At 46.9% G+C, this 18,447-nt stretch overlaps 2 protein-coding genes across 3 annotated transcripts; both read right to left on the bottom strand.

Moving 5' to 3' along the window:
- Positions 1–7,599: 7,599 nt before the first annotated feature.
- LOC123190627 (peptidyl-prolyl cis-trans isomerase Pin1) lies at positions 7,600–10,374 on the bottom strand. The gene is made up of 2 exons (XM_044603299.1): positions 9,846–10,374; positions 7,600–7,944 (listed from the first exon to the last, which is right to left on the bottom strand). The coding sequence occupies exons 1-2, from the start codon at positions 10,294–10,296 to the stop codon at positions 7,820–7,822; spliced, it is 576 nt and encodes a 191-aa protein (XP_044459234.1). The 5' UTR covers positions 10,297–10,374; the 3' UTR covers positions 7,600–7,819.
- A 308-nt stretch (positions 10,375–10,682) lies between these two features.
- Positions 10,683–17,185, bottom strand: LOC123190626 (auxin response factor 11). Of its 2 annotated transcripts, none has more exons than XM_044603297.1 (14): positions 16,763–17,185; positions 15,622–16,009; positions 15,419–15,517; positions 15,257–15,313; positions 14,973–15,128; positions 14,797–14,878; positions 14,588–14,678; positions 13,922–14,086; positions 13,709–13,828; positions 13,294–13,369; positions 13,077–13,212; positions 11,601–12,961; positions 11,291–11,481; positions 10,683–11,152 (listed from the first exon to the last, which is right to left on the bottom strand). In XM_044603297.1, the coding sequence occupies exons 2-14, from the start codon at positions 15,838–15,840 to the stop codon at positions 11,041–11,043; spliced, it is 2,865 nt and encodes a 954-aa protein (XP_044459232.1). In that variant the 5' UTR covers positions 15,841–16,009; positions 16,763–17,185; the 3' UTR covers positions 10,683–11,040. The 2 variants fall into 2 exon arrangements, with proteins under 2 accessions (XP_044459232.1, XP_044459231.1); XM_044603296.1 differs by having other exon boundaries at positions 14,794–14,878; positions 16,763–17,184.
- Positions 17,186–18,447: the final 1,262 nt, after the last annotated feature.

Raw genomic sequence — 18,447 nt, 5'->3', positions numbered from 1 at the left:
GTGTCGAGGTGGCGGGCCGTGGCGGCGGCGGGGCGCTGGAGGCGGTGATGGTGGCGTCGGGCGGCAGCGACGGAGGTCTCCTCCCACGATCCCGATCCAGTCGGGGGAGAGGGGGGAGATATTTTTGCGGGGGAAGTGGGGGTCTGTCGGTGGGGGTCCGGTGGAGTGGGGAGGGAGTTAAGGAGAGGAGATGGGCCGGCCGGGTGGGTGGCCCAAAGGCCTGCTGGGCCGAAGCCTAGTGGGGGTGTTTCCTTTTTTGTTAGTTTTCTGTTTTTATTTATTTTAGTTAACAAAACAGCTTTAAAAAAATATAACCCCTACTCCTAAATTAGCATAATAACATAGGCCACCTACTCCAAAAAGTTTGGTGATTATATAAACTAGATTAACATTTGTTTAGTATTTAAAAGCATTTAAATAATTGTTTTGCTGCTGTTTTACATACTATAGTGCAACTAAAATACTTTACAAAATTGTGGCTTCTTCACCAATATTTAATATGGAAAAGTTGGCCCACCCCGAACATTTTAGTTTTAATATTTGAAAACTTTTATTGTTTGCTAGATTTTGAATTTTTAAACCGAACCGGTTTCGAACTTACGCGAGATTAGCAACAGTAATCGAGGTGGCGTGGCACCATTAGCAGAGGTTCACTGTAGCCTAATTATCCGGGCGTCACAACTATAAGCCTTGCAAGCAATGTAGCTAATGAGTTAGTTACAGGATGTAGCATTACGGAACAAGTAAAGAGACTTGCCGGTAATGAGATTGAACTAGGTGTTGAGATACCGACGATCGAATCTCGGGCAAGTAACATACCGATGACAAAGGGAATAACGTATATCGTTATGCGGTTTGACCGATAAAGATCTTCATAGAATATGTGGGAGCCAATATGAACATCCAGGTTCGCTATTGTTTATTGACCGGAGAAGTGTCTCGGTCATGTCTACATAGTTCTCGAATCCATAGGGTCCGCACGCTTAACGTTCGGTGACGATCGGTATTATGAGTTTATGTGTTTTGATGTACTGAAGGTAGTTCGGAGTCCCGGATTTGATCACGGACATGACGAGGAGTCTAGAAATGGTCGAGACGTAAAGATCGATATATTGGAAGCCTGTGTTTGGACATGGAGATGGTTCCGGATGAGTTCGGGCATTTTTCGAAGTACCAGGAGGTTACCGAAACCCCCTGGGAATATATGGGCCTTATTGGGCTTTAGGGAAAAGAGAGAGGGGCTGCCTAGGGCAGGCCGCGCGCCCCCCAAGGCCTAGTCCGAATTGGACTCGGGGGAAGGGGTGGCGCCCCCTCCTTCCTTCTCTTCTCTCTTTCCCTTCCTTCTCTCCTACTCCTACTTGGAAAGGGGGGAATCCTACTCCCGATGGGAGTAGGACTCCCTAGGGCGCGCCATAGTAGAGGGCCGGCCCTCCCCCTCCTCCACTCCTTTATATACGGGGGAGGGGCACCCCATAGACACACCAGTTGATCACTGATCTCTTAGCCGTGTGCGGTGCCCCCTCCACCATAATCCACCTCGGTCATATCGTAGCGGTGCTTAGGCGAAGCCCTGTTCCGGTAGCATCATCATCACCGTCATCACGTCGTCGTGCTGACGAAGCTCTCCCTCGACACTCTGCTGGATCGTGAGTTCGTGGGACGTCACCAAGCCGAACGTGTGCAGATCGCGGAGGTGCCGTACTTTCGGTACTAGGATCGGTCGATCGTGAAGACGTACGACTACATCAACCGTGTTGTCATAACGCTTCCGCTTGCGGTCTACGAGGGTACATGGACAACACTCTTCCCCTCTCGTTGCTATGCATCACCATGATCTTGCGTGTGCGTAGGATTTTTTTTGAAATTACTGCGTTCCCAACAGAGTTCGTACTAAAATAACACCAAAGAAAATTCCGATTCTTAATACTCAATCCAACACAAAGAACCTCAAAGAGTGCCCCAAAATTTCTATCGGAGAAAACAAAAGATGAGAACTTGCATCAACCCCTATGCATAGATTACCCCAATGTCACCTCTGGAATCCGCGAGTTGAGTGCCAAAACACATATCAAGTGAATCAATATGATACCCCATTGTCACCATGGGTATTCATAGCAAGACATACATCAAGTGCTCTCAAATCCATAAAAGTATGCAATCCGATAAAACGAAATCTCAAAGGAAAAACTCAATTCATCACAACAAGCTAGAGATGGGAAAACACCATATGATCCGACTATATTAACAAAGCCCGCGATACATCAAGATCGTGACATCTCAAGAACACAAGAGAGAGAGAGAGATTAAACACATAGCTATTGGTACAAACCCTCAGCCCCGAGGGTGGACTACTCCCTCCTGATCGTGGTGGCCGCCGGGATGATGAAGATGGCCACTAGAGAAGATTCCCCCCTCCGGCAGGGTGCCGGAAAGGGTCTAGATTGGTTTTCGGTGGCTACAGAGCCTTGCGGCGGTGGAACTTCTGATCTAGGTTAACCCCGAGGGTTTCTGGAATTTTTAGGAATTTTTAGGGTAAAAGAGGGGGTACGGGAGGCCACCGAGGTGGGCACAACCCACCTGCAGGCACGTCCAGGTGGGTTGTGCCCCCCTCGGGGCACCCCCTAGGTGCTTCTTTGGCCCACCGGTGGTCTTCTGGTCCATAAAAAATCCACAAAAAGTTTCGCGGTGTTTGGACTCCATTTGATATTGATTTCACGCGATGTAAAAAACAAGCAAAAAACAACAACTGACACTGGGCACTGGGTCAATAGGTTAGCCCCAAAAAATGATATAAAGTTGCTATAAAATGATTGTAAAACATCCAAGAATGATAATAAAACAACATGAATACTTCATAAATTATAGATACGTTGGAGACGTATCACTGGCCTGCCTTAGCGCCATAACGGGCCGACTCGAGCCAACCCTGTGTATGAGAGAGGGAGTGTAAGTTTTTCTATTTTGAGGGGGAGGAGAACGAACCGTTTTCTTTGGCAGGGGCAACTCTCTGTAAATATGGTGAACTCTCAGCTTCTTTGTTTGGTTGAGTTGGGCTTTCTCCGTTTCGCATTTTTGCACTACGGACTGCCTTAGCTTCTCAGATTCAGCTTCTTGGAGATAAAACGTTCAACCCGACACCAACTGTGGAGTTCGTGAAGTTGGAAGCTGGAGGACATCAGAACAAGCCCTTAAGATGAAATGTCCACCAGCTAGATGCCTAGATCCCACCTTTCTTGTTCCAAGGAGGTTAGTGACTGTGTCCCGGCCCAGGGGTATCTCACCACATCAGTTCCCGGCCTGATGGGCCGGTGTAGGATCGTAAGTAGGTCTAGAGTTGGTGATTAAACTACTTGACCAAATAAAAACTTAACATTTTCCCAATTTTAGTTCTTGGCAAGCTTTAGCTATTCACATAAGCCAAGCAACAACCTACGCATGCAAGTCTAGATAGTAGGCAGCGGAAAGTAAAGACTTTGCATATGAATGTAAAGGAGGGGATCGGAGAAATCAAACACAATGAAGACGCGGTGATTTTTGGCATGGTTTCGATAGGTGGTGCTATCGTACGTCCACGTTGATGGAGACTTCAACCCACTGAGGGTAACGGTTGCACGAGTCCATGGAGGGCTTCACCCACGAAGGGTTCATGAAGAACAAACTTTGTCTATGTCATCATGGTTTACGTCCACGAAGAACTAGCCTCACTCGGGGTAGATCTTTATGAAGTAGGCAATCTCCTTCCCTTACAAACTCTTGGTTCAACTCCACATGATTTGGTGGCTCCCATGTGACACCTAACCAATCTAGGAGACACCACTCTCCAAAAGGTAATAGATGTTGTCTTTGATGATGAACTACTTCCTCTTGTGCTTTAAAAGATAGTATCATCAACACTCAATCACTCTGTTACAAATTTCACATGGTGGTGGGAGAAGGATTGGAGTGGAAGCAACTTGAGGGGGCTAGAAGTCAAGGATCAAATGGTTGGAGTGGAATCCCTTGATCTCAACACAAGTGTAGGTGGTTCTCTCTCAGATAATGGATATGGGAAGTGGCGGCTTCATCCTGGTTGCTCTCTCTGAGAGTAGGTGGTGTGGGTGGGGTATATATAGCCATCACCAAAGATCTAGCCGTTACAGACTTTTATGCGCAAGTCGGTGGAACCGGGTGAAAAACTCAGAGGGACTGATTAGTGTAAAAGGTTTGAACTTTAGACGCTTCGGTGAGGCCGGATGAATTCACTCGGTGGGACCGATGAGATGGCCTAAGCACTATGAGTGTTTTGGTAGTTTCGATCGGTTTCACTCGGTAATTCTGAAACGAAGTCGATGAACTACAAAAAGGTTGCTAGTGCACTTCGATGGGACCGAATGCCATCTCGGTGAGACCAAATTTCTAGGGTTTAGGCAGTGGCTCTGTCTGGTGTATCTCGGTGGGTCCGGATGTAGGTGTCTCGGTGGACCAAGAATAACTTTAGGGTTTTCGATAGAGTTTAGCTGAACAAGCCTAGAGCAATTCACATTTCTTAGCAATGTAAGATGTGGTTGGTTGAGAAAACTAGAAGAAGAAAAATACTGCACCAGCAAGAAAACAAGCTAGTGATGTGTGCTATTTTCATGATTTAGTCCCTTCTGGATGTTGGGCGCATGCGGTGCAAATATGTAACACAGTAAGAACATATTTTATAAATCAAACTTCACCCGGTTGGTGTGGGTGCGCCAGCGCCAACCCGCCCACCAGGGTTCGAAACCTGCATGAGGTCAGTGAAAAACAAAAGGTCTCTACTTAAGAACACACATGTTTCAAACCAATATCATATGGATCACCACAACTCACACGGATTTTGTCACCCAGTCCTCAAGATGATGTGCAACCCGCTCTCAGTACCAACCATGTCGCTCATCTCCCCTACTTTCAGAGCAATCACCGCCTTCTCGGAAGGCTTCTACATTTTTCCCCTCTCGAATGGACCTACAGCCATAAATTGTGAAACCCAAAGCTAGGCCTGAGCAAGGATGAAATTTTGAATCATACAACAGAATATAAGAATGCAAGCACCATGGGTACAAGAGAAGATAGTAATGAACAAGTGGCAACTCGAAAGACCACGAGTTTGTCACAGAAAAAGACAAGACTTAATGGTCTAATGCAACATGGGCATTCCTTCATTATAGCATCCAAATAACATAAATGAAGGCTGGCTCACAAGACAGCCTGAACATTGGGATTAAACATACAAACATGCACCATGTTTTACATATAGTTGCAGCCAACAAAAAATCAGAATTATGTAACTTATCAATGCTCATTTGTTAAATTTCAATATTTTCCATTATCAAACCTCCAATGTAAAGTCATGACCTCCCTCTAGATAATTCTATAAGATTGAATTATAGTATTAGAATATGTAATAACGAAAAGCAAAGGGAAGTCTCACGCCATCTCTTTATTATATACTCTCGCACCAAGAAATACATCGATATATTGCTTCAAAGGAGAAAATAGAACACTTTGTAATATAATATTTTGAACTATAAACTTCTCTCAACCAAGATATTACTAAATATTATAATAAAATAGAATAATGATGATGTAAAATACCGCAACACCTCCAAGCTTGGCATAGTAAAAATATTCTAAAAATATTCTCCAAGCATATTGTTGATAAATGAGATTCTACTTACATAGTAAAAATATTGTGTTTTAATATTTAACTACAATGTTATGTGGTTAATTTATGAAATATACTTGAAATTACAGTTGTTAATAATGTGTGTCGAAAAAGTGAATTAAAGAAGTACAAAACATTAGTATAAACAAATGATAGTTCTTCTGCAGCCATCGCCTGATAGTTATCCTTGTATGTGGAAGATTAAGTACCCCCATCACTAGAAATGCAATGTTACATTGGGCAGTTTGTGTTATTATGCTCACAATTAAGAGATTGATACTCAAGTATACGGAAAATGATGTGTTAGCTTTATTGACAGGAGTATTTTGTTGGTTGTTCCTATTCACGATGCTTATGAGCGTCAAGATTATGATAATTGACGAGACATATGGGCTTGCTCACACCAACATCAAAGAGGGTCTTCACTTGGGGCTACACGTGATAGCATTTACACTATCTAGGAGTATCGATCACACATCAAATCAGAAACAACCATCTAGACTCGATTTGCTCACGCCATGGGTTTTGTTATTGAAGTAGTTGATTCTTTGATGATTCATAAGCTTTTTTTGAAAATAGATCCTAATCTAGATGTTGCAGATGCGTAGTGCTGAAGGTACTATGTCTTGAATCTGAAAGAAAAGGTGGTAACTACAAGTTTTTATTCTCGCTAACATGCAAATACCTATTTATATTTGTGCAACAAGCAAGATGGTTTCTTCTAAAATTGCTTCTCGTCAATGATACATTTTGTGGAGCACCAACAAGCCCTACACTCTCCTAAAAAAACCACATATTGCGCTACATTCAAAAGGACCTGCCCTTAACATTTTTGCACAGAACCATGTTGATATGGAACTCTTCCTTTCGGCCCGAGAACTCACCGGCTGACACACTCGTTTTTCGAATATTCCACGCATATGTCTAACCAAAAATGGTAAATGTTGAACATGTGATGTATGGGTGCCCTGCCAAAACATGATCACATAATAGTTTGATGAACCTCCATCTTTTACCATCTTGCTGCTATGATTTACTGCCCATAAGTTTTCTTTATTAGTGGGTGTCCTCCTCCTTTTTTCGCATGCATGATTTGAATTCTTTTTGACGGCATACTCCCCCCGTCCGGTGAAAAGTGTACATATAGAAATTTTAGGACAAATTATGTAGTCGGGTAAAAATGCATCGGAAAGGTGCAAGCCACCATCTCATTCCTTTTTAATTACCCAACGCGCAATGAGCTAAGTGCATGTAGAAATTAAAGAGACCAAGTGTTGAATGTTATTGGTCTTGATTACCGTGCGATTAGAGATAAACTTTTTTCTACTTTAAAGTGTATTGGGAAGATAAAAGTACACTTTTTTGTAGATAAATTTTAAAGCCAAATGTACACTCTTCATGAGGGACTATGTGGGGTTTTCTGTTTGTTGATTCATTATGCTCCCTCCATTTACTTGTACAAGGCCACTATGGAAAATACATTTTACATCTATACAAGGCGAACAACAGTAATCGAGACAAAAGTTAATGATATTTTCTCGTTCTAGCAACCCGTTTAATACTTACATGAATGTAGTCATAATGACACTTCACTCAATTTCCTACAGTATTTCTTACTTGCATGCTTGCGGCGTAAATCCAGTAAACGAAAAGAAAAGCTGGTTTATAAAACAAGACATTAAATTTTACTATGGTACATGTAATCTGAGTTTGTGGCCATGTATATAAAAATGGAGGGAGTACTATGTTATGGTGTGAACTGCAAAGCTGGAAGGAACTTACTGTTGTGGTTGTCATTTCCTCTGTTTTAGCTGTTGCTGCTGTTCGCTAGTGATCTTCCGCAGACAAGTGCAGTGGTCAAGGTAAACTCAAAGCTAGAGGGATATGTGAATGTGAAAGTGGCTGGACTCGAAATGACTGTTCAACACTTGAAAGAGAATAACAACTGAATTTCACTCAAAAGTTGTAACATTATCGAGACAACACAAGCACCACCAACGTCTAATCCTGGCATACAGCCAAATCCCATAGTAGCTTTGCAGTCAGCACTGTTACAATGCAAGTTAAAAGCAAAAGGTCTCTGCTTAAGAGAACGCGCGATGTTTCAAGCCAATCTCATATGGATCGACAGAGCTTCCACGGACGCCGTCACCCGGTCCTCAGGATGATGTGCACCCCGCTCTCAGTGTCAACCACGTCGCTCATGTCCCCCACCTTCAGAGCAATCACTGCCTTCTCGAAAGGCTTCTGCATCTTGCCCTTCTCGAATGGACCTACGGCCATAGATCGTGAAACGTTAAGTTAGGCCTGATTATGAACGAATTTTTGAATCAGAAAGAGAATGACTGAATTGAAGCATCAGGGGTACAATAGAAGACAGTGATGAACTAGTGGAAACTGGAAAGACCATGAGTTTGTCGCAGAAAAAGACAAGACATAACAGTCTGATGCACATGGCCTTCCTTCATTACAGCATCCAAATAACGTAAATAAAGGCACAGCAGATTCTAGACTCATCCCCTAAATATGATAGCATTTTAATGCAGGGATTGTCTACGTTGTACAGATGTTTCATCCCATACTCCCATGCAAAATAGAGTTTACCTGAACAGGACTAGAGCAATTCACATTTCTTAGCAATGTAAGGTGCACTTGGTTAAGAACACTAGAAAAAATACTGCGCCAGCAAGAAAACAATCTAGTGATGTGTGCCTATTTTCATGATTTTAGTCCCTTGTGGATGCTGTGCATGCAGTGCAAATATGTCAACACAATAAGAACATAACTGAGAAACCGAACGTCACTCAGTTGGTGGGGGTGCTCCAGTGCCAACACGCCCACCAGGGTTCGACACCTGGATGAGGTGGAATTTGTTTCCGCTCCGCGGACTGACTGGCTGGTGCCCGTCATACTTCTTTAGAACAATGCCACTGGGTGCTAGTGCCTGGTTGCTCGACTTAATTTTTTTCCGACGTTCTGCTCATAATGGTGCTCAATTGTCCCATTTGATGTTCCAAAATCGATGATTCGATAACCCTAAGAAATTATCAATTATACAAAGGTACTGCAGAGAAGCATTCTGTAACTTTGGACAGAGCAACTATGAGATCATGTACAATTTAAACATGTCATCATGTTCAGTAGGTCAGCTTCTTGTTTTTGGAAAAAATAATACATCACCACGTCTTTATAGTGTATTGTGGTGTGTCCCACAGGCGTGAGTTGTCCCTGCAACATTCCACAATATTCATACACGTAGGAATCTTAGCGAAAAATTGAACTGGCTAAGGCAGGCTCAAAAGGCAGGCTGAACATTGGGATTAAGCATACATAAAGTGTGTACCAGGTTCTACATATAGTTGCAGGCAACAAAAAATCAGAGAAAACAAGGAAACCTTAGCCATTATTAATAACAAAACTCATAGAAAGGGCAAACTGGGAACTAACTGGAGTAAATCATCCTGTGTTGGTTAACACGGCCGTTATCTGTTCTAGTGGATATAAGTAGTTACCTAATTACTGAAAGTTCAAAGGACAACAAAAATTCTGACAGAAACAGAGAGATGTTAATTAGTCAGTTCAAACGACACACTTGGGTACCAACTAAGAACCGCCTTAGTGGACTATAAGATTAGATAACAGAGAGATATTAATTGGTCAGTTCAAATACAACAGACATGGGTACCAACAACCAGCCCCCTTATAGCAGACTAAGGTTAGATAACAGAGAGATATTAATTGGTCAGTTCAAATACAACAGGCATGGGGGCGACAACAAACCACCTTACAGTGGAACTACTCCTGCATAACCTCTGGTAAGTAACCTGGTTAAAGACTTGAAGAGGAAACATCTTGCATTCATGCATTGTTGCACACAATTGAAGCTACTCCTGCCTAACAACTCAGATTATTTCCTGAACCTGAATTATAGTTCATTTCTCATTCAGATGCAACACTCTAGTGAGGCTGTATGGGACTAGCCAACATATCCAGGTTATGTAACACGCCACCCAAGCTGGTTTTGCCAATTCTGATCAGCATTCCACACGCCAAGCGCCACCGACACCCCCAAAATTGGCCACGCCCGGAAGCAAATCCACACATCCATAGCAGCAGCACATACACACAGACCAGCAAATCGGGCGGGCGGGGAGGGAGGGGGGGAGGCACTGACCGAGGTCGCCGCCGCGCTTGGCGGAGTTGCAGTCGGAGTTGTCGCGGGCGGCGGCGTCGAACTGGAGCTCCCCGGCGGCGATCTGGTCGCGGAGGGCGCGGGCGAGGTCGGCGGCGTCGTCGCGGGTGGTGGCGGAGATGGCGACGCCGTCGGGGTCCCGCCACGAGGCCTTGCGCCGGGACCCCTCGTGCTTGATCAGGATGTGCGACGCCCGCATCGTCTCCCTCTTCCCCTTGCCCCCGTCCCCGGGGCGCCCCGGCCTCTGCTGCCGCTGCGGCTGCGGCTGCGGCTGCTGGCCGTGGCGCTCGCGGGAGCCGGAGGAGGGGTGCTCCGCGCGGCGGCGCTTGCTGTCGGCGCCCGCGGCCGCGTCCTGCCCGCCCGGCCGCTTCCGGGCCGCGTCGCCGTCTCCGGCGGCCGCGGCCGGGGCGGGGGCGGGGGCGTCTGTCCCCATCTTGCGTCGCGGCGGGCCGCTGCGGCAGAGGAGCTGAGACGCTTGGGTCGGTTTCCGTTTCTGAAGCTCTTCTTGGTCTGTCGTCAGAGTTGCCGTGCCCATTATTATAGCATAGCAGGAGGAGGCTTGACCCCAACCTCAACCTTAAACTGTCTGCCTGACCAATTTTGGGAACAAAAACATTCTGGATTTTTATACTCTCTACGTCTAGATACATCCATTTGTCCGACAAATATTTTCGAACGGAGGAAGTACCGACGAAAACGACACATGAGGCGACGAGAAAGAATGTAGCGCCAGATCCAGATCCAGGTACGAGAAAAAAGCCCTATTTGCATAGCATTTGTCAACCAAGATCCACCATTGCCAACCAAGATCCACATCAGTGAAACCAGAGTAAGTAATAAATAAATCTAAAGTTGTAACAAAACCGAATCCAACTGCTCTAACATTTACACTAGTGTTGAGACATCAGGCTCTCTCGACAAAGCTCATCATGGCAAACAAGCACCGCAAGTAGCAATCACACAGCAAACTGCCTGGGGGTTCTTCAGCATTTGGGAAAGATGATAACACCACACAAAACGCTGGTAAATCTAAATCCCCTACCGAAATACACCGTCAGAAAAATCAGCCTACAGTCAACTAAGGAAGGTGCTACTGTGTTCAGAACAGCAATCTAGCTTAAATCCTGCTCTCTGCTTTATTTTGATTTTGCAGTCGCATCCTGATCTGTGAAATGGCCTACTGGTCTGCTTGGATGCAGTCGTTCAAGACTTGCATGCCGTTCTCGCTCATCTGTTGTACTTCCGAAGGTGAGAGGATCCGGATGCATCGGACGCAGTTGATGAATTCCCTGCCAAGATTCAGAGAAGCACAATATGGTCAGTGAGTGAGTGAGTGAGTGAGTGAAGAATTTCTAATAACTGTACTACATTAGGACATGGATGTGTTATGCTGCATTTTGTCAAGAAACAGAGCTGCAGATACTTACTCCCATGGATCATCCCCGACAAGAAGCACATCGTTTTCGTAGTCGACGTACACGAGCTTCCAGTCTGAACTAGCAGGGTGCTCAAGCTTCCCCTGGAGTCCAAACATGGAGGCGATGGCTGATCTCAGCTCACGGTAATCTCTATACCGTGTGACGTCAATAGATCTTCCAACAGATCCTAGCTTTTGAACCTGTTTGTCATGGATTACAAGATAACATTATTAGCATAAGCAAAAGTTTGAAGTTACTATCTCATTATCAGAGAGCTTTCAGCAAATGCTGCCTACTTGGCAGTGCTGTAGTACCATACCTTTGTATATGTCCGCACCGGTGGTTTCATCGGCTTCGCATTTCGGTCGATGCTGTACTCTGCCGCATCCATGCTGCAAGACGATGTCCCCCTGGAACTGTTATGGATCTCTGGCAGAGACAGAACTTGAGACTCCTTCAAACTTGGCAACTTTGAGTACATCCCCAGATTGAAGCCCTCGGTAGTCTGCGGTTGAGAGCATGAGGAGATGTTATTCATTCCTCTTTGCATGGATTCCATGTGATTTCCACTATCATCTTCAGAGAAGCTCATTTGTACATATGAGTTGGATGTGCTCGGTACGTTGCTTCCGTCGTGGTGCACATCCAGATTTTGCATCTCAGGTGACAGAAATGTTAGCGAATGCAGATCCGGGCTGCCGACGAAGTCTTGTATGGAATTTGGGAAGCAGTCTGAGAGGCAAGAGTTCTGAAAAGTTTCTAGAGTATCAGTATTTATTGTGGAAGCCATATTAGCAGATGGACTGAAGATGTTCTCTGATGCACTAACTGACTGAATGCCATTGGAGTCTTGGTAATAGGGAGGCTGAACCATCCAATCCAGACCATCGAAGAACTGCGAAAAAGACGCCTGGTTGGGAAATGAGTTGACTGACTTCCCTCCATCAGGTGATATTGATGATTCCAACTTTGGTGGTGACACCAGCTCATTTTGTTCGACCTGCTGACACTGCAGCTGTCCAGCAAAATCACCATGAGTAAGTGCACCAGATGAACCTTCATTGTTACCACAGTTAACATTTTTGGTGTCACAACTGATTAGTTCTGCTTCTGAAACATGCAGTTGGTCATCGCAAATCTGTGAAGGTGCCGAAGAAAGTTCAGAATTCTCTGAAATGGTTTTGCGGGATGAACCTTTCTTGCTCCTCCGAGGCTTGACTCTAGGCTCACCCTTGCCATTTTGCTCTGAAATGCTTTGACTTGGATATTTATCTGTGTTTCTTGGCTCTCTTCCTGCAACATGTAGCTCCGACGCAGAAACTGAATCAGTGGCAGGATGAACTTCACAGCTTTCTGAGTCGCCTCTCTGCATCTTAGGAGCATGCAACTGCTGCTGCTGCTGGACTTCATTGGAAGGCATGCTTTCTGGCTTTATTGAACCAATGGGATGACCAAATGTTGAAGGAGGCATGTAGTTTTGCTTGACATTTTGAATAATACTAGAATAAGAGGACTGGTGACAACTGAGTGGAGTCCCTATGTTTTGGCCAGATTGATTCAGAAACATCATCATAGCCAATTCTGATCCAACGGCGGGCATGTGCTGCAAGTTACCATAAGGATTTCCAGGTGCCCTCTGAAATGGTGACATATTTACAGATGCAATATCTAGCCCAGGCACTGCAAGTAAAAACAAAAAGAGTTAGTTTCCAACTTATGAAATGATAGAACAAATATTTGCAGACTCGGTCACTACCCCAGGTACTGCAAGTAATAAAGCATGGTTGAGAAGTACCTCCATAACCAGGCAGGCATTGTCGCTTCGAATTCAATGATGCAGAAGGGAACACTATAGTGTTCTCCGGAGTTTCAATGTCCCATATGCTCACACGCTCGGGTCTTTCTCCGTATCCATGTTCATCCCATTCAATCTGTTGATGCAAAGTAATATTAGGAGGGCGAAATGATGATAGGCAGGTTCGTTCAAGTTTTATGGAAGGAAAGCAAGGCACCTGCAAGTTGCGCCATTTGGAGTTGGGCCATCTCATCGGATCAGAGTCGCTAACTCCCACAATTGTACCAGTGTATCTGTCAAACAGATCAAATTTTATTCAGATATGATGCAGAACAACTTCACCGAGCATACACATTGAAAGATGGTGCTAAACCATCATACTTGAATAGTATATTGCATTATACTACCACTCACTATTGTAGATGTGGCTTTGATATGGTCATTTTTCTCAAAGATGAAGGTGAAAAAGATTTGCAGAACAAGTAATTTAAACTTGAAAGCATAACAGTTTATATTGCCTTCTAACATCAGTTGCAGTTTACTGGAGAAGAATACAGAGCATCAAATCAAAAGCAGAAAAAAAAATGCTATCTGCCTATGACAGAGTATTTAGTTCTAGTTAGTGGGCGGACCTGCGCTTGCTTGACTCCTCTGTCTCAAACATCATAGCCATTCTCATGCCAACAGATTGCTGGATATAGTTGGCCTTATTGTACCTTGCTACAGGAACCACAAACGGCGATGGGCTCGTCCTGAAGAGATTTCAAGAGTGAATATATGTTAAATATGCCACCAGTAAACCATATGAACTGGCAGGCAAAATGGAGATGGAGAAAGATTTGTACCTAGGATTGTAGTAAATGGTAAATGAACTACCACTTGATGCAGCATGAGCTGCAGCAGCCAGAACACCTATGTGCATACTATCAGTGGACAGAACCGATGATGACAATGCCGTTTGCTGATTGGTGGCACGCCTAACACCCACAAGTAGTTGTGACTTCTCATCCCTGAAACCAGTAACTTTTGTCAGGAAGGGACGTTTGATTCTCACAAATTCACCGAGTGGAAATCTTTTAGGTAATACAAGTTGTTTCCACGTGTCTGTGTCACATAGCATTATAGCACTAATCAGGGTAGCTTAAATGTGTATGTTAAGTACAGCTACGGCTGCATGAAAAAATTGAGTTGTTGGATATGTCTGTAAACAGATAGTAGAAAGACCAAGCAATGGATTATACTGTAGTACATTTGTTACATCTTAATAACATGGACATAATTTGAGATTGACTCTACACTGTAACCAACTTTGTATCCCCTAAATATGACGGCAATTGAATGCAGGAATTGTCTCCATAATCCATATGGTTCATTCCATCCAATAACCAAGAGTTCAGACAAATACCATAGTCTGAACCTTTTCAGATGCCGTATTGCAAGATGCATTCGGTTAAGATCCCAAACATACACAGTAGTAGTATATATCATGCAAGCTGGGTCCATATATATACCTGATAAATAAGACAGAATCCCCTGCTTTAAGCCGTTTCGCGCCGACAAACAGACTCCATCCAGTCGTTAGAAGATGTCGCTTCGGCTGTCCTGTAAGTAGCACCAAATGAAGAAACTTTTAGAAGACAGGGACCCAGGACACCCAAATTATGTACCCTTGAATGAATGAACAAGTTAAAACAAGTCAAACAGTATTCGACCCTACCACGATAAATGTGACGAAACGTCCACATGTTATCATGCAAATCCCGGACGATAAGCTCCTGATTCGGAGGTTGCATCGAGTAATCCTGCAAGCCCAAAGACATAACCTATGCATGAACTGAGGCATTCACAAAGAGTAACCAAGTATATAATGAAAATGTGGACAGAAGGCTGACATACCAGCTGTGGGAACAGCTTCTCTGCAGCTCTTCGCGGCACCGAGAAACCGCCATGCGTGCTCGTGTCGCTCGCGGTCAAATTCTTGCAGAAGTACTCAGCTGGATGCTTGCTCTTGGCATAGCTGCCGAGAGACGGGATCGGGAACACGTCGGTTTCCTGAAATTGACAGAATCTTCGAATCAGGTGACAGTTTTATTACACTTTCAGTGAACACTGTGGATAAAATACAGCATGTTCAGCATGTTCTGAATTTTTCACCAAGCTCCATTTCCGACAGTACTTACAGAGTTCACTGGTTGCAGAGTCATCTGTGCGTAGACCTCATCGGTGTCCTTGTCGGCCTGTGGAAGACAAGAACCCAAGCATTCATCAGGGCTAAGTGGTTAATGCATGAGGCCACTAACCCCTATTACACCTGAACCTGAAGATGAACCATGTGCACCTACATGCATGGTGATGTTGTGGACTTGGCACAGCAGCTGCGACGGCAGGCTCGGGTAGTTGGGGATGCGGGAGTTGGGCGTCTTCTTGGTGGTCGCCGCAACCTGCCAGATCAAGAAAAACTTGAGCATTCCATGGATTGAGTCAAGTGATCTAAACCAGATGAACAGAGCAGGACTGTTCGTGGAGAAGAAGGATTGAGACGCACCTGCTCGCTGTGGCCTTGGGGGAAGTAGTAGACGAGGCTCCCGCGCTGCGGCAGGCAGACGAGCGGGCCGGCGCAGGCGTGCCAGAGCTCCGAGTTGATCACCTTCTTGGCGCCCTGCGCCTCCCCCATGAGCTGCATTTCGTCGAGCAGCGCCGCCGCGTTCCTCAGCACGCCAAACGTCGGCAGCTGCTGCTGCTTCTCCTGCGAGGCCGCCGCCATCTGCCCCCCAACGAAATCCAACAGAGGGCCGACGAGGCTGAAGAACCGCCGCTGAGTCGAGGTCGAGCTGCAGGCGGATGCACGAATGCTGAGGGAGCGGCTTAACCGTGCTTCGCCATTGATCGATGGTCAGTCAGCGAGAGCTTCTCGGAAAGCAGAGTGCCTGCAACTGCGATGGCGCCATTGGCAAGAGAAGCAGAGGATGCATATCAGTAACAGTGCAGTGTGTGAGCAAGCAAGGAAGCAGGCAGGATTAAGTAGGCAAAAGGGGAACAAGAAGGCCCCCAAAAAATGCGTTTGGAATGGCGAGCTAGCAGCAAGCTAGAGAGAGAGAGCTCGGGCTGGGTCCGCATGGCTGGCTAAAAACCCGCCTCCCTCACTTTCCCGAGAAAGAAGGCGGCTTTTGTGTCTTCATTCACGCGACGCGAGAGCCGAGAGCCGACAGGGGCTGGAGCTAGGCGCAGAGCAAAATGGCGCCGGGAATCTTGCTATGCTTGTAGATGGTGCTCGGCGGAATGCTCGGCCGCCGCCCCCCGTCCCGTGAGCTCGCCAAGGGGCCTGGGGCGTGGGGTGGGGTAGCACGAACGCCCCTCTCTCTCTCTCTCTCTCTCTCTCTCTCTCTCTAGGATCGCTGGAGCTAGTCCGGTGCCCAGGCGAGGCGTCTCACAAGAAGGGAGCCTGAAGACGACGAAACGGAACCCCATGGAGTCAGTTCACCCCGGGCCGTGTCGAGAAGGGCAATGCCGCGCGCCGGCGCCTCCAGAGCGAGCAGAGCCAGAAACCGCCGGCGGCACTGTAAGCTAAGCTGGTGCTACTGCCAAGTAGTACTAGCAAGCAGTGGTGATTAAAAATGGTGATCGGGTAAGCAACGAGGAGTTGATCGAAAAGTGGGCAAGAGGAAGCCAAGAACGTACGTACGTACCTAGCAACCTTGTGCGGCAGGCGGGGAGCGGCGACTCAGCAATGACTCCGGGGATGAAGGAGAAGAAGACCCCCGAGCGCAAGTGCCGGAGCGAGTACGAAGAGCAAGGAGGAGGGGGAGGGGGCGAGCGAGCAGGCGAGTGGCAAATGCGCGGCGGCAGGGGGAGGGGAGGGGAGGGGGAGGGGGCGCTCTGCCTCTGATAAAGGCGAGGCAAAGCAAAGCGGTGGAGCTGTGCTAGGCCCGGGAGCACGCGCGGAGGAGGCGCCTCCCCCGCGCCGCGGTAGAAGCAGTGGTGCGCGGTGAGGTGGTGGTACGGCGTACGCAGAGTAGAGGGCGGTAGGATGGGCCTGGCCGGGGCAGTAGAGTAGAGTAGAGTAGAGGGCAATGATACGCCCGGTGTGCGAGCGCCTTTTGCTGCGCGCTTCTTCTCAGTCCTCACCTCCCTCCCTTCCCCTTCCCTTGCCAACAATGGGAACGGGATAAAAGATGCCGGCCTTTCGAGGGGCGGAGCCATGATTCCCCCTTCCCGCAGGCGCTCCATCTTCATGCCCTCCCAATCCGGACAAAATTAATATTCTGACCTATAGGGCTAGCTAAATCCCGATTTAACCTCGTTTCAAAATAAATTTCGTTTCTGATCTTTTTCTGTGACGCCAAGATCCCTGGCGTCTGGGTTACGAAGTAGACTGGCCAGCAGGTCAACGGGCACGCGGGCAGTGCGGGCCAGGGGCCAGACGCCAGGGTACCTGGCGTCTGCTTCGTAACCCAGATGCCATGGACCTTGGCGTCATCGAAAAAGGTCAGAAACGAAAAAAAATTTAAAACGAAGTCAAATCGGAATTTTCTTTGCACAATGGGTCAGAACACTAATTTTGTCCTCCCAACCCAACCCCGGCCATGATCCCCACTGGGGCTGGGGCTCGTCAGCTGGGCCGAGGGAGGCGTGGTGGTGGTGCGCGCCTGTGGCTGGCCGGTGGCCGGCCTGCGGTGCGGGCACGTACGTCGTCCGTCGCTGCGTGCGACGTGGGAGGCGTGGCGCAGTGGCTCGATTACGCACGCGCCAGCGTGCGTGCCTACCTACGTACGTACGTACTGGCGCTGCCTGCTCTCGCTGATGGGAGGTGCCAGCAATGAGCTCCGGGAAAGAGGCCAGGCCACCGGGCGGAGCGGCACACGGGAACAAACGGCGGCATTGCACGGCGGCCCCGTCCGGTCCCGTCGTCCGTCACACCACGTCCGTGTGCTCTGCTCTGCTTGACCGCTGAGTTTGCCAGTGGCATTGCGCGTCGATGGGACAAGGATTGGGATTGATGTGCGGATGTCTGCGTCCATGGACTTTTTGGCGGTGCGGTGCGGTGCGCGGCGACACCCAGCGGCCCAGACATAGGGTACTGGGATGAACTAGGGTCGGAAACCATTATTGAAATAGCTATCTCACATCTAAGTCTAGAGTTATTGGATTCTGTTCTGTCTTTAGGATTCGTGCACACATTTTTTTTCTGCCCCCGCCTCCTGCGTTCGCCCGTTTCTTCGTACGAGCCTGATTCGTATCGATGTGCTCGTTGTTGTTTGTTTTTCCTTGGTTGATTATGTGCGCACGGCCGGGCATTTTTTGTTTTTGTTGGCCTGTTATGCACACACAGCTTTGGGCTGTTATACGCATGTCCTTTTGCCAGGCATTAATA

Source organism: Triticum aestivum, chromosome 2A, assembly GCF_018294505.1.
Source record: "Triticum aestivum cultivar Chinese Spring chromosome 2A, IWGSC CS RefSeq v2.1, whole genome shotgun sequence".
Taxonomy (NCBI): Eukaryota; Viridiplantae; Streptophyta; class Magnoliopsida; order Poales; family Poaceae; genus Triticum; species Triticum aestivum.
Note: the sequence above shows the minus strand (reverse complement) of the source record. Positions and strands in the feature narration are given on the sequence as shown.